At 44.6% G+C, this 16,263-nt stretch overlaps 1 protein-coding gene across 1 annotated transcript in view; it reads right to left on the reverse strand.

Annotated features, from left to right (window-relative positions):
* Positions 1 to 15,583, reverse strand: part of TRAPPC10 (trafficking protein particle complex 10) — a 92,128-nt gene extending 76,545 nt beyond the window's left edge. The window contains exon 1 of the mRNA XM_019524026.1: positions 15,407 to 15,583. Within this exon, the coding sequence (XP_019379571.1) occupies positions 15,407 to 15,500 (94 nt within the window). The 5' untranslated portion in view covers positions 15,501 to 15,583. The remainder of the gene's footprint in view (positions 1 to 15,406) is intronic.
* Between the last annotated feature and the right edge of the window lie 680 nt (positions 15,584 to 16,263).

The following is a 16,263-nucleotide window of genomic DNA, read 5'->3' on the forward strand; positions in this document are numbered from 1 at the left end:
GTGGGCAGTGGGGTTCCGCAGGGCTCGGTCCTCGGGCCCGCACTGTTCAACATCTTCATCAGTGATTTGGACAAGGGGGTGGAAAGCACCCTGTTCAAATTTGCTGATGACACTAAGATGTGGGGGGACGTGGGCACACTAGAAGGAAGAAGCAGGCTACAATCGGACCTGGACAGGTTATAAGGGTGGGTGGATAGGATGGGTTTCAACACGGACAAGTGCAAGGTGATGCACCTGGGGAGGAACAACCGGCACCATACCTACAGGTTAGGGAACTCCCCTCTTGTCAGCACGGAGGCGGAAAAAGATCTTGGAGTCATCGTTGACTCCAAGTTGAACATGGGTCGGCAGTGTGGGGAGGCAGTTAGGAAGGCCAACCATACCTTGTCATGCATCCACAGATGCATCTCGAGCAGGTCCAGAGAGGTGATCCTCCCCCTTTATGCGGCACTGGTCAGGCCGCAGCTGGAGTACTGAACTTAAAACAGCACTAGAAGAAAGTATATTTTTGCTTTATCCCTTATACTTGACTAAATATAAACTAAGATCATAACTGGAGGGTTTCTTCCCCACTTGGTTGGACTTTATAATGGCAGAACTGATAACCCACTAGCCCTGGATTAGTGGATAAAAACACTTTCCGAGGTCCCTGGAGCATTTAGCATATACTAACTCATCTATACTCTCTTTCTAAAAACCTCTCTCCAGACAGCACTTTATTTTAGAAAACATAGGCTAGTCTCTCACTTGGCATAGCACCTGTTCACCATAAGTCCTGCAAGCAGTAGCAAAACTAGGAAGCGTTAATTCAAAGAAAATAATGACCAACCAGGGACATCCCCACAACACACAAACTTCAAGGAATTGGAGGTTTGGCAAATTTCTTCTCACCAACTGGTTTAAGACTTCAATAGCCCTCTGGCATTCATCAAAAAGTAATGCAGATGTGCATCAAGACAAACCAGTTTACTAATCAAACACACAATAAAGCCATATCAAGGCCTCAGAATGGAGACCATGGCCTAAACCAGGTCACCAATACAGTTCACTTGAAAATAAGAATCTAGCAGGCTCACACAGGATTGCAGAGCTGGCTGCAAGACCCATTACAGAAGAGTGGAAAGGCTCAACTGCAGGACGTATCATCATAGTGGAGTGCCTAACCGTAAACCTAACCCCATGATGATGCTCTAACTTCAGTCTCAGAAAAATAATCCGATGTGCAGCACACATCTATTATTCTTGCCTTATGCATGTTGCCCCAATGTATGCTTGGGGAACAAGGATGAACTAACACAAAGTTGGCAATCCAACCTACAGTTGTCTTCCATCTACAGCTTGGAGGCGATGCAATGATCAGTAGCTATCCTTCCAGCCCCAGGGATCTTGTCGCCTTTTAGCACTACCTGCAAACCCTATGTCAGGGGTGGGCAAAGTCCGGCCCACGGGCCCAGCAAACTAATTTCCCAGCAGCCTCTGCAGCCCCTTCTGGCTGCCACTGCCAGACCTAGCCCCAGTGCTCAGGCACCCTGACCCATCCACCCTATGCCCACTTCTGGAGGCAGTACCTACGCAGGTAGGGTGTGCCACCAGGTGGCTCGGACGGAGCCACAGTGGGCAGCGAGACAGGTGGGTGGTGCATGGGAGACCCCAGGATATTGGAGTGGTGATGGCATGGGGTTGAGGCCAGGGACAAGCTGCAATGTTACCCCGCACATTTCTGCATCGCGTGCAGGTTCTGTAGGCAGGGGAGTGCAGGGAGCAGATCACGGCTCTGCCACAGCTCCACGCCATCATGACTCCAAGATCCAGGTCCCAGAGTAGCTCCCCCACCAGCTGCATGCCCTGTCCACATAGCTCCCAGATGGTCTCCATAGAAACCCTGGGAGTGCAGGGCTGCAACAGCACAGGGCCAAGGCAGAGCCATGGTTCTGCAGCCCTACACTATCATGGCCCTGCTCCCAGGGTCACCATGGAGACCAGCCAGGAGCCACATGTGCATGGGGCTACTGGGAAATGGAGTCCAGACACTGGTCAGATCTGCCATTTTGCCCACCCCACCCTAGGTCAACCTGAAGTGGTCTACAGCTGCACCCAAGTTGTTCCTACTTAGTGCAGACAGGCTGTGTGATACCCCCTCCCTCCCAGCCTCATCTGTGGTAAGAAAGTTAAAGTCAATAAACTAAGGCTCCTGTGTGGTGGGAAGAAAGCAGCCTTCTGCACAGGGCTAGATCAAGGATTGCAGAGCCCTTCTCAGGAATCAGCAGCAAAGGGATTAGCCGGCCATTAGCAAACTGCAGAACAAGTAACATAGCACAGATCCAGCCATTAGGCTACAACAGGGGATATGGGGACCATTTGTATCCAAGCCTGAGATCCAGTCTGCGTTTTACTGTCTCCTTAGGGGCTGGATGTGGCCTGTGGACCATGGGTTGCTGCTGAGCACTAAATGCTTGATACCCTTTAGCTCCAATTGCCTCCTCCCTCCTATGCTGTTCTGGCAAACTGAGATAGTCAATCCCTAGCTATGCTAATCTCACACAAGCACGCCATTTCTGCTGGACACCAGTAAAGGGGCAATTTAGATGTTGCTCTGGGAACTCTACACCACAGCACTTCCAGCCAAAGGGGAATTTAAGTGACCAACTAAACCAACTATCCAACTACCTTTACTGACAAAGCTGGCCACCAAAGGCTGACACTTGACTAAAGTACCATTTCAGAGGACTGCTGCCTTAATTAGACTATTTTTAGAAACAAAGTAGTCTTGAATAGTTCAACCGTAGGATGTGAATGCTCCCAAGTCTAACATTTACTCTTACAGCTTTCCTGAGGCAGGGAGGTACTATCACCATTTTATGCTTGAGAACCAAGACAGAGAAAAGGTAAATTACTTTCCTAAGGTCATACAGGGAGTCTTTGGTACAGCAGGAAACTATCTTGATTGTCCTCCAAGTCCTATCTTTGTGTCTTAATCACTACTTAGCCTACCTCTCCAGAAAACTTTTCTCCTGAGTGACTGTCACAGCTTTAGAGTGGTGTCAAAACGTCCTTGGGAAACAAGTCTGCCTTTCACATGTAAAGAACTGGGATGCAAAAAAACCTAAATTCAGTCAGCCCATGCTTATCCTACTCTGAGGGATAAGCCTCATGATCACGAACTTTCACACTCAAAAGCAGGTTCTGTCTCTATTCTCAGTAAAATAAATAAAATGTATGAATAAACAAAGCTAGTCATCATCTCATTGGGAAAGGACAGGAAACCATATATCAACAAACTGTTATTTTGTAAGGAACTCTGACATCAATAAGAAGAAAAAACCTTACAGCAGACTAAGCTAATGCATAAAGTTTTCCCTTCCTAAACTGATTTTTTCTCTGACCTCAGATTTTTCATTTATATAAAAAAAAAAGACATCAGGAGCTGCTTTTTGGAAGGACAGTAGATTGTTATAAATATAAATCAATGATTCGTCTCAGTATTTTTTGGTCATTTTCAAACCTTAGGCTTAAAACTGATGCTGGGAAATCAGTGAATCCACACATAAGGCTTAGCTGATTTACTAGAAGTTTGCAGAAGGAAGGTCTCTATGACAAGTCAACTTTTTATCCTTTCAAGTTGTGTGACAAACCCCCTATGATCACTTTTAATACTTTAACACCTAGTGCCTTTTTATCTTTGTATTTTCAAAGCAGTATGCAAACAAGTAAGACTTAGAATAATTTTAGAGTATTAAACCCTAAAATAGAAAATAAAAATCCATCTTCAAAACAGGGATTTTTTCCCCCTGTTAAGTAAGTTTTGAAATATTTTGGGCATTTAAAAAAAAATGCCATGCCTTAAAAGTGTATGCCTAACAGAAACTGCCCAGCAAGTAAAACATACCGACTAGACTAGATGAGCGGTTTTCAAACTTTCTAAAAATCACAGAACCCTTTCATATCACTTCTTCTACCAGGAACCCCTAGCCCTGTCCTGAAGATTGATGCAGACAGAGCCCCCAAACTCTTTGTGGAAAGCCTGATGACCTATCACATAACCCAACGTGAAAACCATTGAATTTGACCAGCCAGTCTTAACTAGGGTGCCATCTGCTCTTTGGAAGGGCACCTGAAGGTATGAGAAGATATGCAGATATGCTAGGCAGGTAAGTGCAGGCTCAAGCTCATCCCCGCCTGGAGGATCCCACACTCCTAGTGACTGGCCCCTCTGCAAGAAAGAAGGCATTGTAATATGCAAATAATTTCTTAAAATTGGGTGCCACAATTCATAAAAGTTATGGAGGGGTGCCTCAAGCCACTGGACTAGACTTTAGATTCTACAGTTTGAAAGTGTTTAACACCATTTATATTGCAATAACAATGTGTTTAACCAATCAGTACTACAGAAAACTAAGAATGTTCTCAGAAAGATCCCTTGTTATCAATTCAGCTGCAACAATTAATATAGGTGAATGGCAAAATAGTGTTTTTATTGCAAATAATTTTGGTTATAGCCATGCTAGTTAATTAATAATAACAACTAGCACATGTCAGACTAAGTCACTAAAGATGCACATATTCAGACATGGTGAGGAGCACTATAAAACTATTCTACAAACAACATTAATGCCAGAAGAGGAGAGAGGAGAGGGAAGAGAAATGGAATAAGATATCAATTTGTTTCCTATTAACAATTCACAAAATAATGCTCATTTGAAATATATGTAAAATGTAAAGTACGCATATTATGAGGGACTAGGCCCATCTTCTAAAGGTTTCTATATCCACAAAGTACCTCTTCTATTTAGGACAGGAGGAAACATAGTCTAAGAGCAGGATATTGGAAGCCAGAAACCCTGACTTTAAACCCTCCTCTGGCTCCACGTACAATGCAATTTCCTTACCTGGAAGGACCGGATATTCATCTACTTCTCATAAATTGCTTTGTGATCTTAATGAGATTACACTACATGAAAGTTACCTCATATAAGGCAAAGTGTATCTTACAAGATTTTAATCTGAAGGTAAGAAGACACATATGACTCTCTCATAAGATGCTTGTAAATTATTAATTCTGTAATAAAACTGAGAACACCTTCCAAAGCACATAGAAACTGAAATTTGAACTTTCTGCAAGCTACCTTATTTACTTGACTACAACTCCCCAACAATCAAATTATAGATTTGATAAATTTTCCAGGTACAGAATCTAATTATTGGAGGTTTGCCTCGAATTTGTCCTTCTCCTACTACTACATCAGAGAAAATAAATCTGAGGGGTCAGGTAGCCCCCTTGACCTCTGCCCCTCAAGCTTCTTCCCCCAAAACCTTCCCCCCTCTTTACTAACAGACCCTACTCTCCCTGAGCACATGGAAGTAAAGAGCAAATTTGAAAACATACTTGTAGTCATCTGAATATAGGCAAATTTGTATATAGGCAAATTACTACAGGCGCCCAGAGACTTAGTTGAGCTAGAATTTGTGTCTTTTACTTTTTCTGAAACTGCTGCACATTTTAGCACAGGTACTTCATAAACATACTTTTAAGCAACACTTTTGTACCTACTTATACATAGGTACAAATGAGTCAAATCAGTTCCAAATTCCACCCACTGAACACAGCACTCAGTCACTCAGGTGCAAGTATCCTACCTCGCAGACTCTTCAGCAAAACTATGGCAGGCATCCTATGTGCAAGCCTCAAGCCTGGAAATCTTAGGGTTCAGATGTCCCTCGAGTCTCACTTGCCCTTAGCCAAAAGGTCAAAGGAGCAAATTAAGGAGAAAACCTCCATTTCCAGGAAAAAAGTGTGCAGCCAATATCTTCCCATTGGGAAGCTATAGTAGACTCTCAAAGGGGTGCCCGCCTGCAGTGCAATGGACAAGTCTCCACCCTTAACTATACAAAGCCATTACAGGTCAGGAAGAAAGGGATTTCCCTTTCCAGGTACAGCAAAACCACCTGGACCAATACTACCATACACTGTGGTGGTGATCATGGCATCTCCTCTGCTAGGTAGGTACAAGTTATGCACATTAGTCCAAAGTCAAAAGGCTTATGATTGACTACATAGTTCACTGGGCTGGGCACCACTAGAATCAAAAGTCTTTCAAGCCATGGTTTTGCCACAGCTCAGCATGTGCGTGTATTTTCCAGATACAGATACTTCAGATATATGCAGATTAAGTGCTAGGCTACTTGGTCTGGTTCCACCTCATGGAAAGCAGTGTTACACTAATCATACATGACAGGCAGAGGCAGGAAGCAACAGAGGGATTCTGGGAGAACTGTTTGAGGCCCAATTTGGGGATGTCTGCCAGACAAAGCTGATGAAAAAATAGGAATCACTAGAAATGGGAAAAGAAAGGTACAGCTCAGCTGTGGGAGTGAAGAGGAAGTCCAAATCTATTCAGTGTAGTGGCTGACCATGTCTTGAAAAGAGACAGTGCTGAGGGGGACTGCAAACAATGGACAATACCATATATATTACCCAGATGGGTTGCACTAACCTATCCTTGTAGTGGATTCCCATGCAGAATCTTGGCCTTTTGGGATAGGATTAAATGTCAATTTTAACTCTATGTGCTTTAGGAACCATTTCCCTACTCAAATGCAGTGTTGTTGTGCAGGGTCTTCCGTCAGTTCTTCACTGTGTAAGCATCATGTCCCCTTTCTTCCCTTCTCACTCCCAGGCTTACGTGGCTGCATGTTTTATATAACTTAGTTATGTCCACACCCCTACTCCTATCCTCTACTACAGGGGCAGGCAATTATTTTGGGTGGAGGGCCGCTTACTGAGTTTTGGCAAACCGTTGAGGGCCACATGACAGGCAGCCCAGGGCAGATAAATATTAATTTTCTAAATTTTTAGGGGCCCCACAGGCCGGACAGAACAGCGTGCTGGGCCGCATCCAGCCCGCAGGCCGCATTTTGCCCACCCCTGCTCTACTACATAGCAGAGCTGCTCGCGTTTCCTGTATTTCTTTGTGCCTCAAACTTTGTCATCTTGAGCATTAACATTTTCTGGCACCAAAGAGAGGGTGTCAGGGCTGGCTCTGGCCCTCTGGATGCCAGTTCCCCAATGGGGGGGAGCATTTTTCCACAGTATGGACCATTTTTTTTTTAATAGTTATGCTCAACGTTGGTTACATTTAATCAGCTTCAGAGTTGGTTTCCATTACTGAGGACAGAATGCTTTTGGCAGCAGTTTCATGATAGACAGTCTATTTAATGAGGTCTCTTTGTATGCAAGTGTAAGATAAGAGGCTTTTACCCCCATGCTGATTGGGGGAAAAACTGTGCTTGTATTACAGTAAATATGGTAGGGAAAGAAAGTTAATATGTAAAAATATACAAACATTTTTTGCAAGTGAAAACACTCAAGTGTATGAAATACCAATTCATTCACAATATATTCACCTTAACCAACGAATATAAACCACACATTCTGAAGCAAAATTTAGTTAATATTTGTTAATGACACTGAAGAATACAAGTCTCCCTACTATCTGCAAACAAATATGCTAGGCAGAAGACAAACTAATAATCCTTTATTATTTGTAATGCTCCGTTATCATAAGAATACACCAGGAAAACTAGAAGCCACTGAGGTTAGAAGTTATTTTTTCTGTAAATGCTTTAACAAGTCAGCATTAATTTTCTACTGGCATCATAGTAGTTAACCCACTTCACCAAAGCAGTTAGCTAGTATCTGAAGTCTTATGGGTTGTTTTTTATAAAGAGAAAACAAACTGATGATAAGAGTCTGGTCTCTCAATTGCAATTCCATGTATTTACAAAGAATGTGTAGAAGAGTCCTGTTTCCCTAAACACAGTAGAAATCGAACAGGAGCAGCTCCTTGTTCAGAACGCCAAGTCTCTTTTCAGTCAGTCCTTCACCCAAAGGCTCTATCAGCTTTCCCCACACTTCCACTACGAGCCCATCTCTGGGGCCTCTGCTACCTTCCATACTCTAGTCCCTTCTCTCATGCATACAGCTCCAAGCAGTGTATAGGAGCTACATGAATTTGCATTCAAGCTTCAGGGAAAACTCTTCAAAGACCAGATGGCTCAACTTCTGCACAAGCCTGGTATGTAGCCTCCATTTAGGACAATAATCTGTACTCTTTCAGTTGCCTGTTCTAGTAACTGCTTATTAAAGTTATCTTGAATGAAGTGGGGTTGTTGCACTCACCAGCTTCAACAAGGTTTCGCCCAACCACAATACAAATACTATGGACCAGCATAACTTTAAAAAAAAAAAAGCTCTCTCTTGATGGTAGTTAAAAAAAAAAAAATACGACGAAAAAGGGAACTATAATAGAGCAGCAGTATTCTGTTTACATTAACCTTGTCGATCTGTTTATACCAAAGTAATTTAAATGTTTTGTATAAAGCTTTATAACCCTAGCATAACAGTGTACTTAATTCAAGTGTGAGAATCTCTTTTCAAGTGACCGCTGGACAATCTGAAAGCTTTTTTCCTGATCTCAGGCAGTTTTCAGACTGTAAACAGATACACTTTGAGCCAGCAGGTATGCTAAAATACATGCTAACATTAACCAAAGCAAATATTTTACAACTGTCACAAGAAGGAGTAATAAAATGCAAAAGTACAAAATGGCAATGTGTTGGCTAGACAGTAGTAATCAGCTAACATAGATATAGTTGCATTTAGGGAGAGGAGACCCACATTTATACTGCATTTTACTGCAGAAGTCTTGTTACACTGAAAATCATTTTAAACTACCAAAGAACCTAGCAATATGATCCACCAAAAAGTAATCAAATTCTTTCTCCTGCACACTTTTGTAATTGGGGTTGCACACCCTTTTTCTGTACATCTTGCCATTCTCTCTAACACTAATTGGTATTATATACTACAATACTGGTGGGACATGTACCAGACCCCTCCTGTCCCAATACAGTGCTTGACTACAAGTGCATATTCCATCCTAGATACGCAGACCAACAGCTCTCATTCATTTTTCTGTCTCCTCTTTGTTGGTCTGCTCATATTTCTTCTAGCAGCTACTTCTGAATTCTTTCATCAGACATCTCTTCCCCTTCCTCTCCCTTAACTTAATTTGTTTCTCTTAAATCTTTCTCCCATCTTCCACATATACTACTTCCATCCTCAGCCCTGCACTTGCAGTGATGGTGCTAATACTCCTCACGCCAGGGGCGGGCAATTATTTCAGGCGGAGGGCCACTTACTGAGTTTTGGCAAGCCATCGAGGGCCACATGACAGGCAGCCAGGGGCAGATAAATATTAATTTTCTAAATTTTTTAGGGGCTCCGCAGGTCAGATAGAATGGCCCGGCGGGCCGCATCCAGCCCACGGGCCACATTTTCCCCACCTCTGCCTTATAGTGCTTTCTTGGCAGCCACAAGGATAAAAGGAAGCTGGCATAAGCCTGTTTCTTCTGCTGAGAGGAGACTTGTGCAGTTACTATGTCTATTGGGATCAAGTAATGTCAGTGAAAATACCACAAACTTAATGGGCTAACTTACGACAGGAAAAGTTAAAATGCCTCATGATAAGAGCAATTACTGGAGAACAAACTACCAGGGAATTTGCCAACACCATTAATGGAGGTATTCCTTTCACAGGGATGGTTTCCCAAAAGAGTAGGCAAGCCCCAAGGATATAAGAGGTGAACTAGAAGATTCATTGAAAGGACACTGTCAAACAAAGCACTTTTATGAACAACATGGATAACAGCAGTAACTTTACTGCAAGTCAACTACAGAGCTAAGCCATATCAGAGCACTCCGTCTTATCATAAAAACAATCAGACGTGCTAGGTACACGAACACCCTGGGAATCACTATTCAGACAAGCTGGTCAAACTAACTATGAATTACAGTGACAGGTTATGAAATTATAATCAAGTTATTCATTTCCACTTTAAAACAGGAGCCACTTATCAAAGACAATCATCAGATTTCCAGTAATTTCATCATGAGGCACCAAATTCTCATTTAAAATTTTGAGAGACATGTTGTCAGAACTGAGTGCGAGAAAACCAAGCTTCACGTAGAAAAGGGATGGTCCTCCAGCACTTATTAAATCATTAACTGCTCAATACATTTTTTCAGTGCAGAAAAATATTTCCAAAAGGGAGGAGGAGCTATTTCATGGTAAGTGTTTACTAACTCAAGTGAGGCAGAACACAGGAGGAAAGTGTCCAAAAGAGAGCCTACTGTTCAGCAGGGAAAATCTTAATTCCAGTCATGAAAACTTCCCAAGATAATTTTCATGTTTTAGAACAAAGCAGGACTATACAAAGCTGAGGTGTATTTGCTGAATGTGTTCTAATATCACAATCCTGCTCCTAATAAAGTCTTGAAATGTTAAAAAAAAAAGTGCAATTCAGTCTCTCTCCCAGTCACAAGGATATTCCTTCATGGCATGTAACATTTAGTACAAAACAGTTCATAGGAAACAGACAAGCTATACAAAACATGAGTAGTGTGACAAGGTCACAAACCATTCAGGCATTATTGTCATAGTTACCATGACCTCATCAGATCAGAGATATTTATGTATGTAATGCTATGGCTCAAATATGAAGTTGTACATAGAGTTCCTGAAAAATCCTTTTACCCCAAATTAAGTTTTTGACACTGTACTTTTAAAGACTCAGTGTGACTGGGTAACAGTACCAGAGAAAACAGGTAAAGAGAAACTACCTAACCTCTGCTAATGAAAGCACTGGATTTGATTTAGTGATGGATCTAGTTTCTTGTCAGTACCAAAATCAGTGGTCATAGAGGTTAACATTTTAGAGATATTAAAAAGGCCCCTGATGAGTTAGGGTCTCAAAAAGCATTTTCCAAACTCATCTGGTCATAGATTTTGCAGGATTCTTTCTAGAGTCCCACTAGCTACCACTAGTCTTACAACTAAGACCTCTCAAGTATACATACCCACAATGTATACCCTAACTCCTAAGCTCCTTTCACCTGTTTGAAAGACTCTGGCCTCTAGAGACTTTCTAGTGACTTCTCAGTCCAAGTAAAGATGCACCAATACATCGGTCCAATATCAGATCAGTACTGATATCAAGAAAATTGGCTGCATCAGAAAATCAGCCCAACAGGGCAGATAATTTGGCCAATAAATGCCCGTGCATGCGTGCAGCTGCAGCACAGCATGCAGGCAGCAAGGAACACAGCCCAAAAGCGTGGAGAGCTGCCTCCAGCTGGTAAGTCTGTTGTGGTGGAAGGGGAAGGGGGAGGGAAAGGACATGGGGAGGGGGGCAGATCCCTCCCACCCCAGCTGGGCAGAACCTGCCTCCTCCCTCATTGCAGGGAGAGGGGGGAGGGTTGATTTACCACCTGCATGCCCCTTCCCTCACCCTCCCCTTCCACCACAATGGACTTACCAGCTGGAGGCAGCTCTCCACACTGTTTTGGAAATCAGATTGGTATTGGCCGATATCCAATTTTTAAGGACGCATATCGGTATTGGCCCCAAAAATCTCTACCAGTGCACCCCTAGAAGTCAGGATTCAAAATCAAAGTATATCTCACTATTTAAGAAAATAAAATAAAATGGGAGCTGGGACAAGTTGGGAGAAGCATCTTTGCCAGCTCAGGGTAGTAATGACCAAAAGTCATTGCCAGCCAGAGCTGTCTGGTAATCAGTGTAGAATGAATTACTGTCCCAGTCCAACTCACACTGGTCCAACTCACAAAAAGCACTACAATAATCACATATTTTGAGAGTCTCAAAAGCAGCTCCACCTGTTCTGAGTTGAGGCATGTACAAGACATGGCAAGGTAACCTGGCTGTGGTTCATGTCACATCTAGATAGGTGAGACTTCAGAGCTGTAACCCAAAACACTTTTTACAAGCACGATGTTCACTTTTGCTTTGTAAAAAGAGTGCATTGTTAACACTAAATGACTGATCCCAAATGAGATCTGACAGAATGCCAAGTTTGGTATTTTGAAGACCAGAAGGTTTCGACTGCAAAATGTATTAAAAAGTATTTTAAAATTATTCTTTCAACTAAAAATGGTTGAAACAATTTCATCAAACTTGACAGACAAGCAAAGATATTTTGGAATGGGGATCAAGCTAAAAATATTTCAGCTAGAAACACACACACACACTTTTCACTATTACCAAACCTTGGCAAGAACTAGAAAGTCTGTAAGCCCAGCTTTCCCAGCCTCAATGCATGCACGTGTGTGTGCGTACAATGAAGGAGTGAGGGACAGAGTGTGTGTGCACGAGTGTGCACAATTTGGGGTTTTTTTAAACTTTCAGGATATGCAGGTATTTCCTAACCTAAATTTGGAGTGAAACTGACTTTAAAAGGGATGTGACGTAGGTAGAAACTGATGATCCCACATTCCACTGATTTCAGCTTGACTTATGTCAAACACCACAAAACTACAAGAGAGAGATAAATGAACAAGCACAGCCCAGTGTAAATGTTCTGAAAAAAATCCATGCAACTCCAGGAATACCTGGATAACCCTTTTCAGAATTATAGCTCAGAGTCTTCTCTAGGTATCAGATAGGCCTGTGAAGACAGACACACTTTATGAAACAGTGAAATGTAGCTGTCACAAAGATGTAAGTCTTGCTTTGTTAAGAAAAGCCAGTGTGTGCTCCAAGGACTTGGGTTTGGGGGGGGGAGTTTTGTATTTGCAGATGACTTGCAACTGAATGCAGCACGGACAATTAAAGCATTTGAAGTAATAGAGCCGACAGACTTTTATGAAAGTGAATGGGCCATTTCTCATGCCAATAGCAACTTGGGCCTGGCAGAGGCTATAAGCAAACCTGCTTGCCTTGGACTTGACAGACCCATCTAATAACAAACAGGCTCTATGAAACAGTTTAGCCAAACACCACCCCCCCGGGCATTCACTGGGAAAGTATTAGAGGCCTTCTGGGGGTGCTTTGTGTATCAGGGTAACTCAGCTGAAAGTTCTGTATCAATTTTGTCCAAGTGGGAGAGAAGGAAGCTAAATAAAAGTAGTCCCTTAAACATCAGGGTCAGTTTAAAAATAATACACCCAAGAAGCTGAGCAAGAGCCTCCAGACCTTTCAGGCCCCTGCTACAGATAACTGACAGTACACAATTTGCTGGTGAATTGCATGCTGGATTCAGAACATCCATATGTGCAAAGTATCAAGAATCACAGAGAAGCAGGGCTATAAAGGACCTCCAGAGGTCACTGAGTCCAACCCACTGCCTGAGGTAGAATCAGCTCTAGCCAAACCATTCTATACAATCCATCATCTAAACTGAACATAAAACTACCATCCACCATGATGTACAACAGACTTAACACCCAACCTGCCACAGGTAAAGCTGGGGAACCACTGCAGCCAACATCCTGCTTCTATTGTCAATATATGCTTGAGATCCCAGGTATCCTGGATTATCTCAATCCATCAGTGAATCGCACAAGAAATGCAGACCAGTCATACATGCAAAGGACTTATCACACAGTTCATAGAATCTTATGAAAGGTAGGGTTGGAAGGGGCCTCAGGAGGTCACCGAGTCCAACCCCCTGCTCAAACCAGGACCAGCCCCAATTAGATCATCCCAGTTAAAGCTTTGTGTAGTCGTGTCTTAAAAGCCTCCAAAGACAGAGATTCCACCACCTCTCTGGGTAACCTATTCCAGTGTTTTACCATCCTCCTAGTGAGAAATTTTTTCCTAATTTCTAACTTCCCTTGCTAATTGCTAATTTCCTTGCCACAACTTGAGACCGTTGCTCCTTGTTCTGTCATTTGCCACCACTGAGAACAGTGGCTCCATTCTCCTTGTAACCCCCCTTCAAGAAGTTGAAGGCTACTATTAAATCCCCTCTCGGTCTTCTCCTCTGCAGACTAAATAAGTCCAGTTCCCTCAGCCTCTCCTCATAAATCATGTGCCCCAGTCCCTGAGCCACTTTCATTGCCCTCTGCTGGACTCTCTCAAACTTGTACATATCCTTTCTGCCATTGGGAGCCCAAACCTGAACACAGGACTCTAGAAGTGGCCTCACCAGTGCAGAATAGAGCAGGATAATCACTTCCCCTCACTCTGCTGGCAACAGCTGAGCTCCCTTGTCTTGGGCATGAGTCTCATGCAATTAAAAAAGAGAGAGAGAATTTTTTGTGTTCCGATCCAAATCGGCCAAATCAATTCCAAATATGTGAGTCAGTCAAGAACCATAAGTGGCCCTACTACCAGCAAACATCTTCCACCCCACCTGGGGCTTCAGATGTTTCCAAATCCTTTGACAGGAATCCTATGTGTAGGCTCCAGCCCCAAGGCGTGGATTTCGGATGCCCCCAAGTTTCGCTTGCCCTCAGCTGCAAGGTCCCAGGGGCAAGCTAGGGAGGAGTCTCCCATATCCATGAAGTGAACATAAAGCCAGGATCTTCCCATGGGCAATGAACTAGACATTACTTCCACAGGTACTACCCCATGCCAGAAAAGCAGTTATCCCTGAGTGCGACTAGGAAAACCACCTTAGTGGTTCAGCCTCATGCAATAAACTTAAGAGCAGCCACATGGGCTAAGCACTTACCCTACGATCTCATTCCTCAAATCACACAATCTTCATGGAGACCGGCCTTGAGGGGCATGCAACTTCTGTCAACTCACTCATTGGCAAATGTGCCATCACCAGAGGTCCCCGAGTGAAGAACCTCCCTTTTCACTTACCCCTAAATCCCACAATACACGGAGCAGCCGCACAGCTAAAGCACTTGCCCCACAACTCCCTTGTCAAACACAGGACAAACTTAACAGCACTAGGCACCATCCACCAGTAAAATCATGCCATCAACGCCGCCACTGGCCAACTCGGCACACAATTTGTTGCCCAACAGCCTAAAAGTAGCCACACACATGGGGCAGCTATCACAAGATAAAACTACCTTCCCCCCCGCCCCAACCACAAAGTCAGCACTGGGCAGCATGGCCAAATATATGATAATTATGGTAATCGTAGAATAGTTTCAACCCTAGCACAATAAATAATAACCTGAGAAGTGTTCAAAAAGTACAATCGCTCAAGGCAGCACATTGATGCACAGCCTACGCAAAACCCAAGCCAGTCGCCCTCGGGAAGCCTTAACCAGTGTTGGGGCTGGGGGCCAGCGCCTGCCCCGAAATAAAGAAACAGTGCCACTTTGAGGGCCCAGCTGTCACTCACTCCCTGGCTGCAAAGTTATGGCGAGCAATATGAAGTCAGAAAGATGCAAACTTATTTGCAGAATTAGTCCCAGGCTTATTTGCATCATTAATTGCCTATTTCTTCAGCGTCTGACAGCTTTTCGGCAAAAAAAAAATCATTCAGAGCTTCCAATACAATCATTTCATATTGCAGACCTGGCCACGCAGTCCCCCCTCCCGCACCAACGCCTGCCTTGCGGGGGAGGAGGGTCGCAGCGACTCACAGGTCACGATAGGCTTGTTCTCCATGGTGTAAATCACCGGCGGCTTCTCGGCGCCCTCCTCCTCCTCGGCGGCCGCCGCCGCGGCGGGGTCCATGGGCGGGCGGGGTCCTCAGCCCCAGCTCCCCCCCCTGCGCCGTGCCATGGAACCGTCCCGGCCGCCCGGTCCAGACCAACCGTCCGCTCTTCTTTTCACCTCACCTCACCTCCCCCCGCCCCCGCGCGCGCTGGAATGGGCTGTTCCACGCCGGGGTTCCACCCCGCCCAGCCAGCTCCTCGCTCGCTGCCTCTCCCCCCACCCCCCGCCCGCTCTGGGTCCGCAGCCCCGCGCCGGAGACAGGAGCGAGGCTCCGCGCGTTCATCCGCTTCCTGGATCACTGGCCCTGCATTACCGCTTCCGGGCGGAGGAGGAGCGGGGAATTAAGGGGGAAGGCAAGAAGGCCGCCGACAGAAATTATATTAAAGGGGAGGACGTAACGAGAAGAAGAAGAAGAAAAAAGGGGGAAGCAAAGGCGGAAGGGGTGCAGGAGTCTGGCAGTCTGTGCGCATGCGCGAATGGGCCCCAGTTCACGTTTCTCGCTGCTTTGGGAAAATGGCACGGCTGGGCGCATGCACAGTGCGTGCAGAGCCGGGCCGTGTAGGCGCAGGCGCGTGTGCTGAGCGTTGCCTGGGGCTAGGGACCGCAGCGTGAAGAAGATGAAGGTTGCTGCTCTGTCTGTCTCAGCTCTTCCCACGCAGGGGCTGCCCCGGGGTACCTGGGGAGCCTAGCCAGGGGGCCAAAATGCCCCCCTAGGTTTGTCCCTAGGAATCCCTGGGGTTCATCCCATATGCAGCCCTTGGAGGCCCCCTCCCCACCAGTC

Source organism: Gavialis gangeticus, unplaced genomic scaffold (genome assembly GCF_001723915.1).
Source record: "Gavialis gangeticus isolate Ggan-Ray unplaced genomic scaffold, GavGan_comp1, whole genome shotgun sequence".
NCBI lineage: Eukaryota > Metazoa > Chordata > Crocodylia > Gavialidae > Gavialis > Gavialis gangeticus.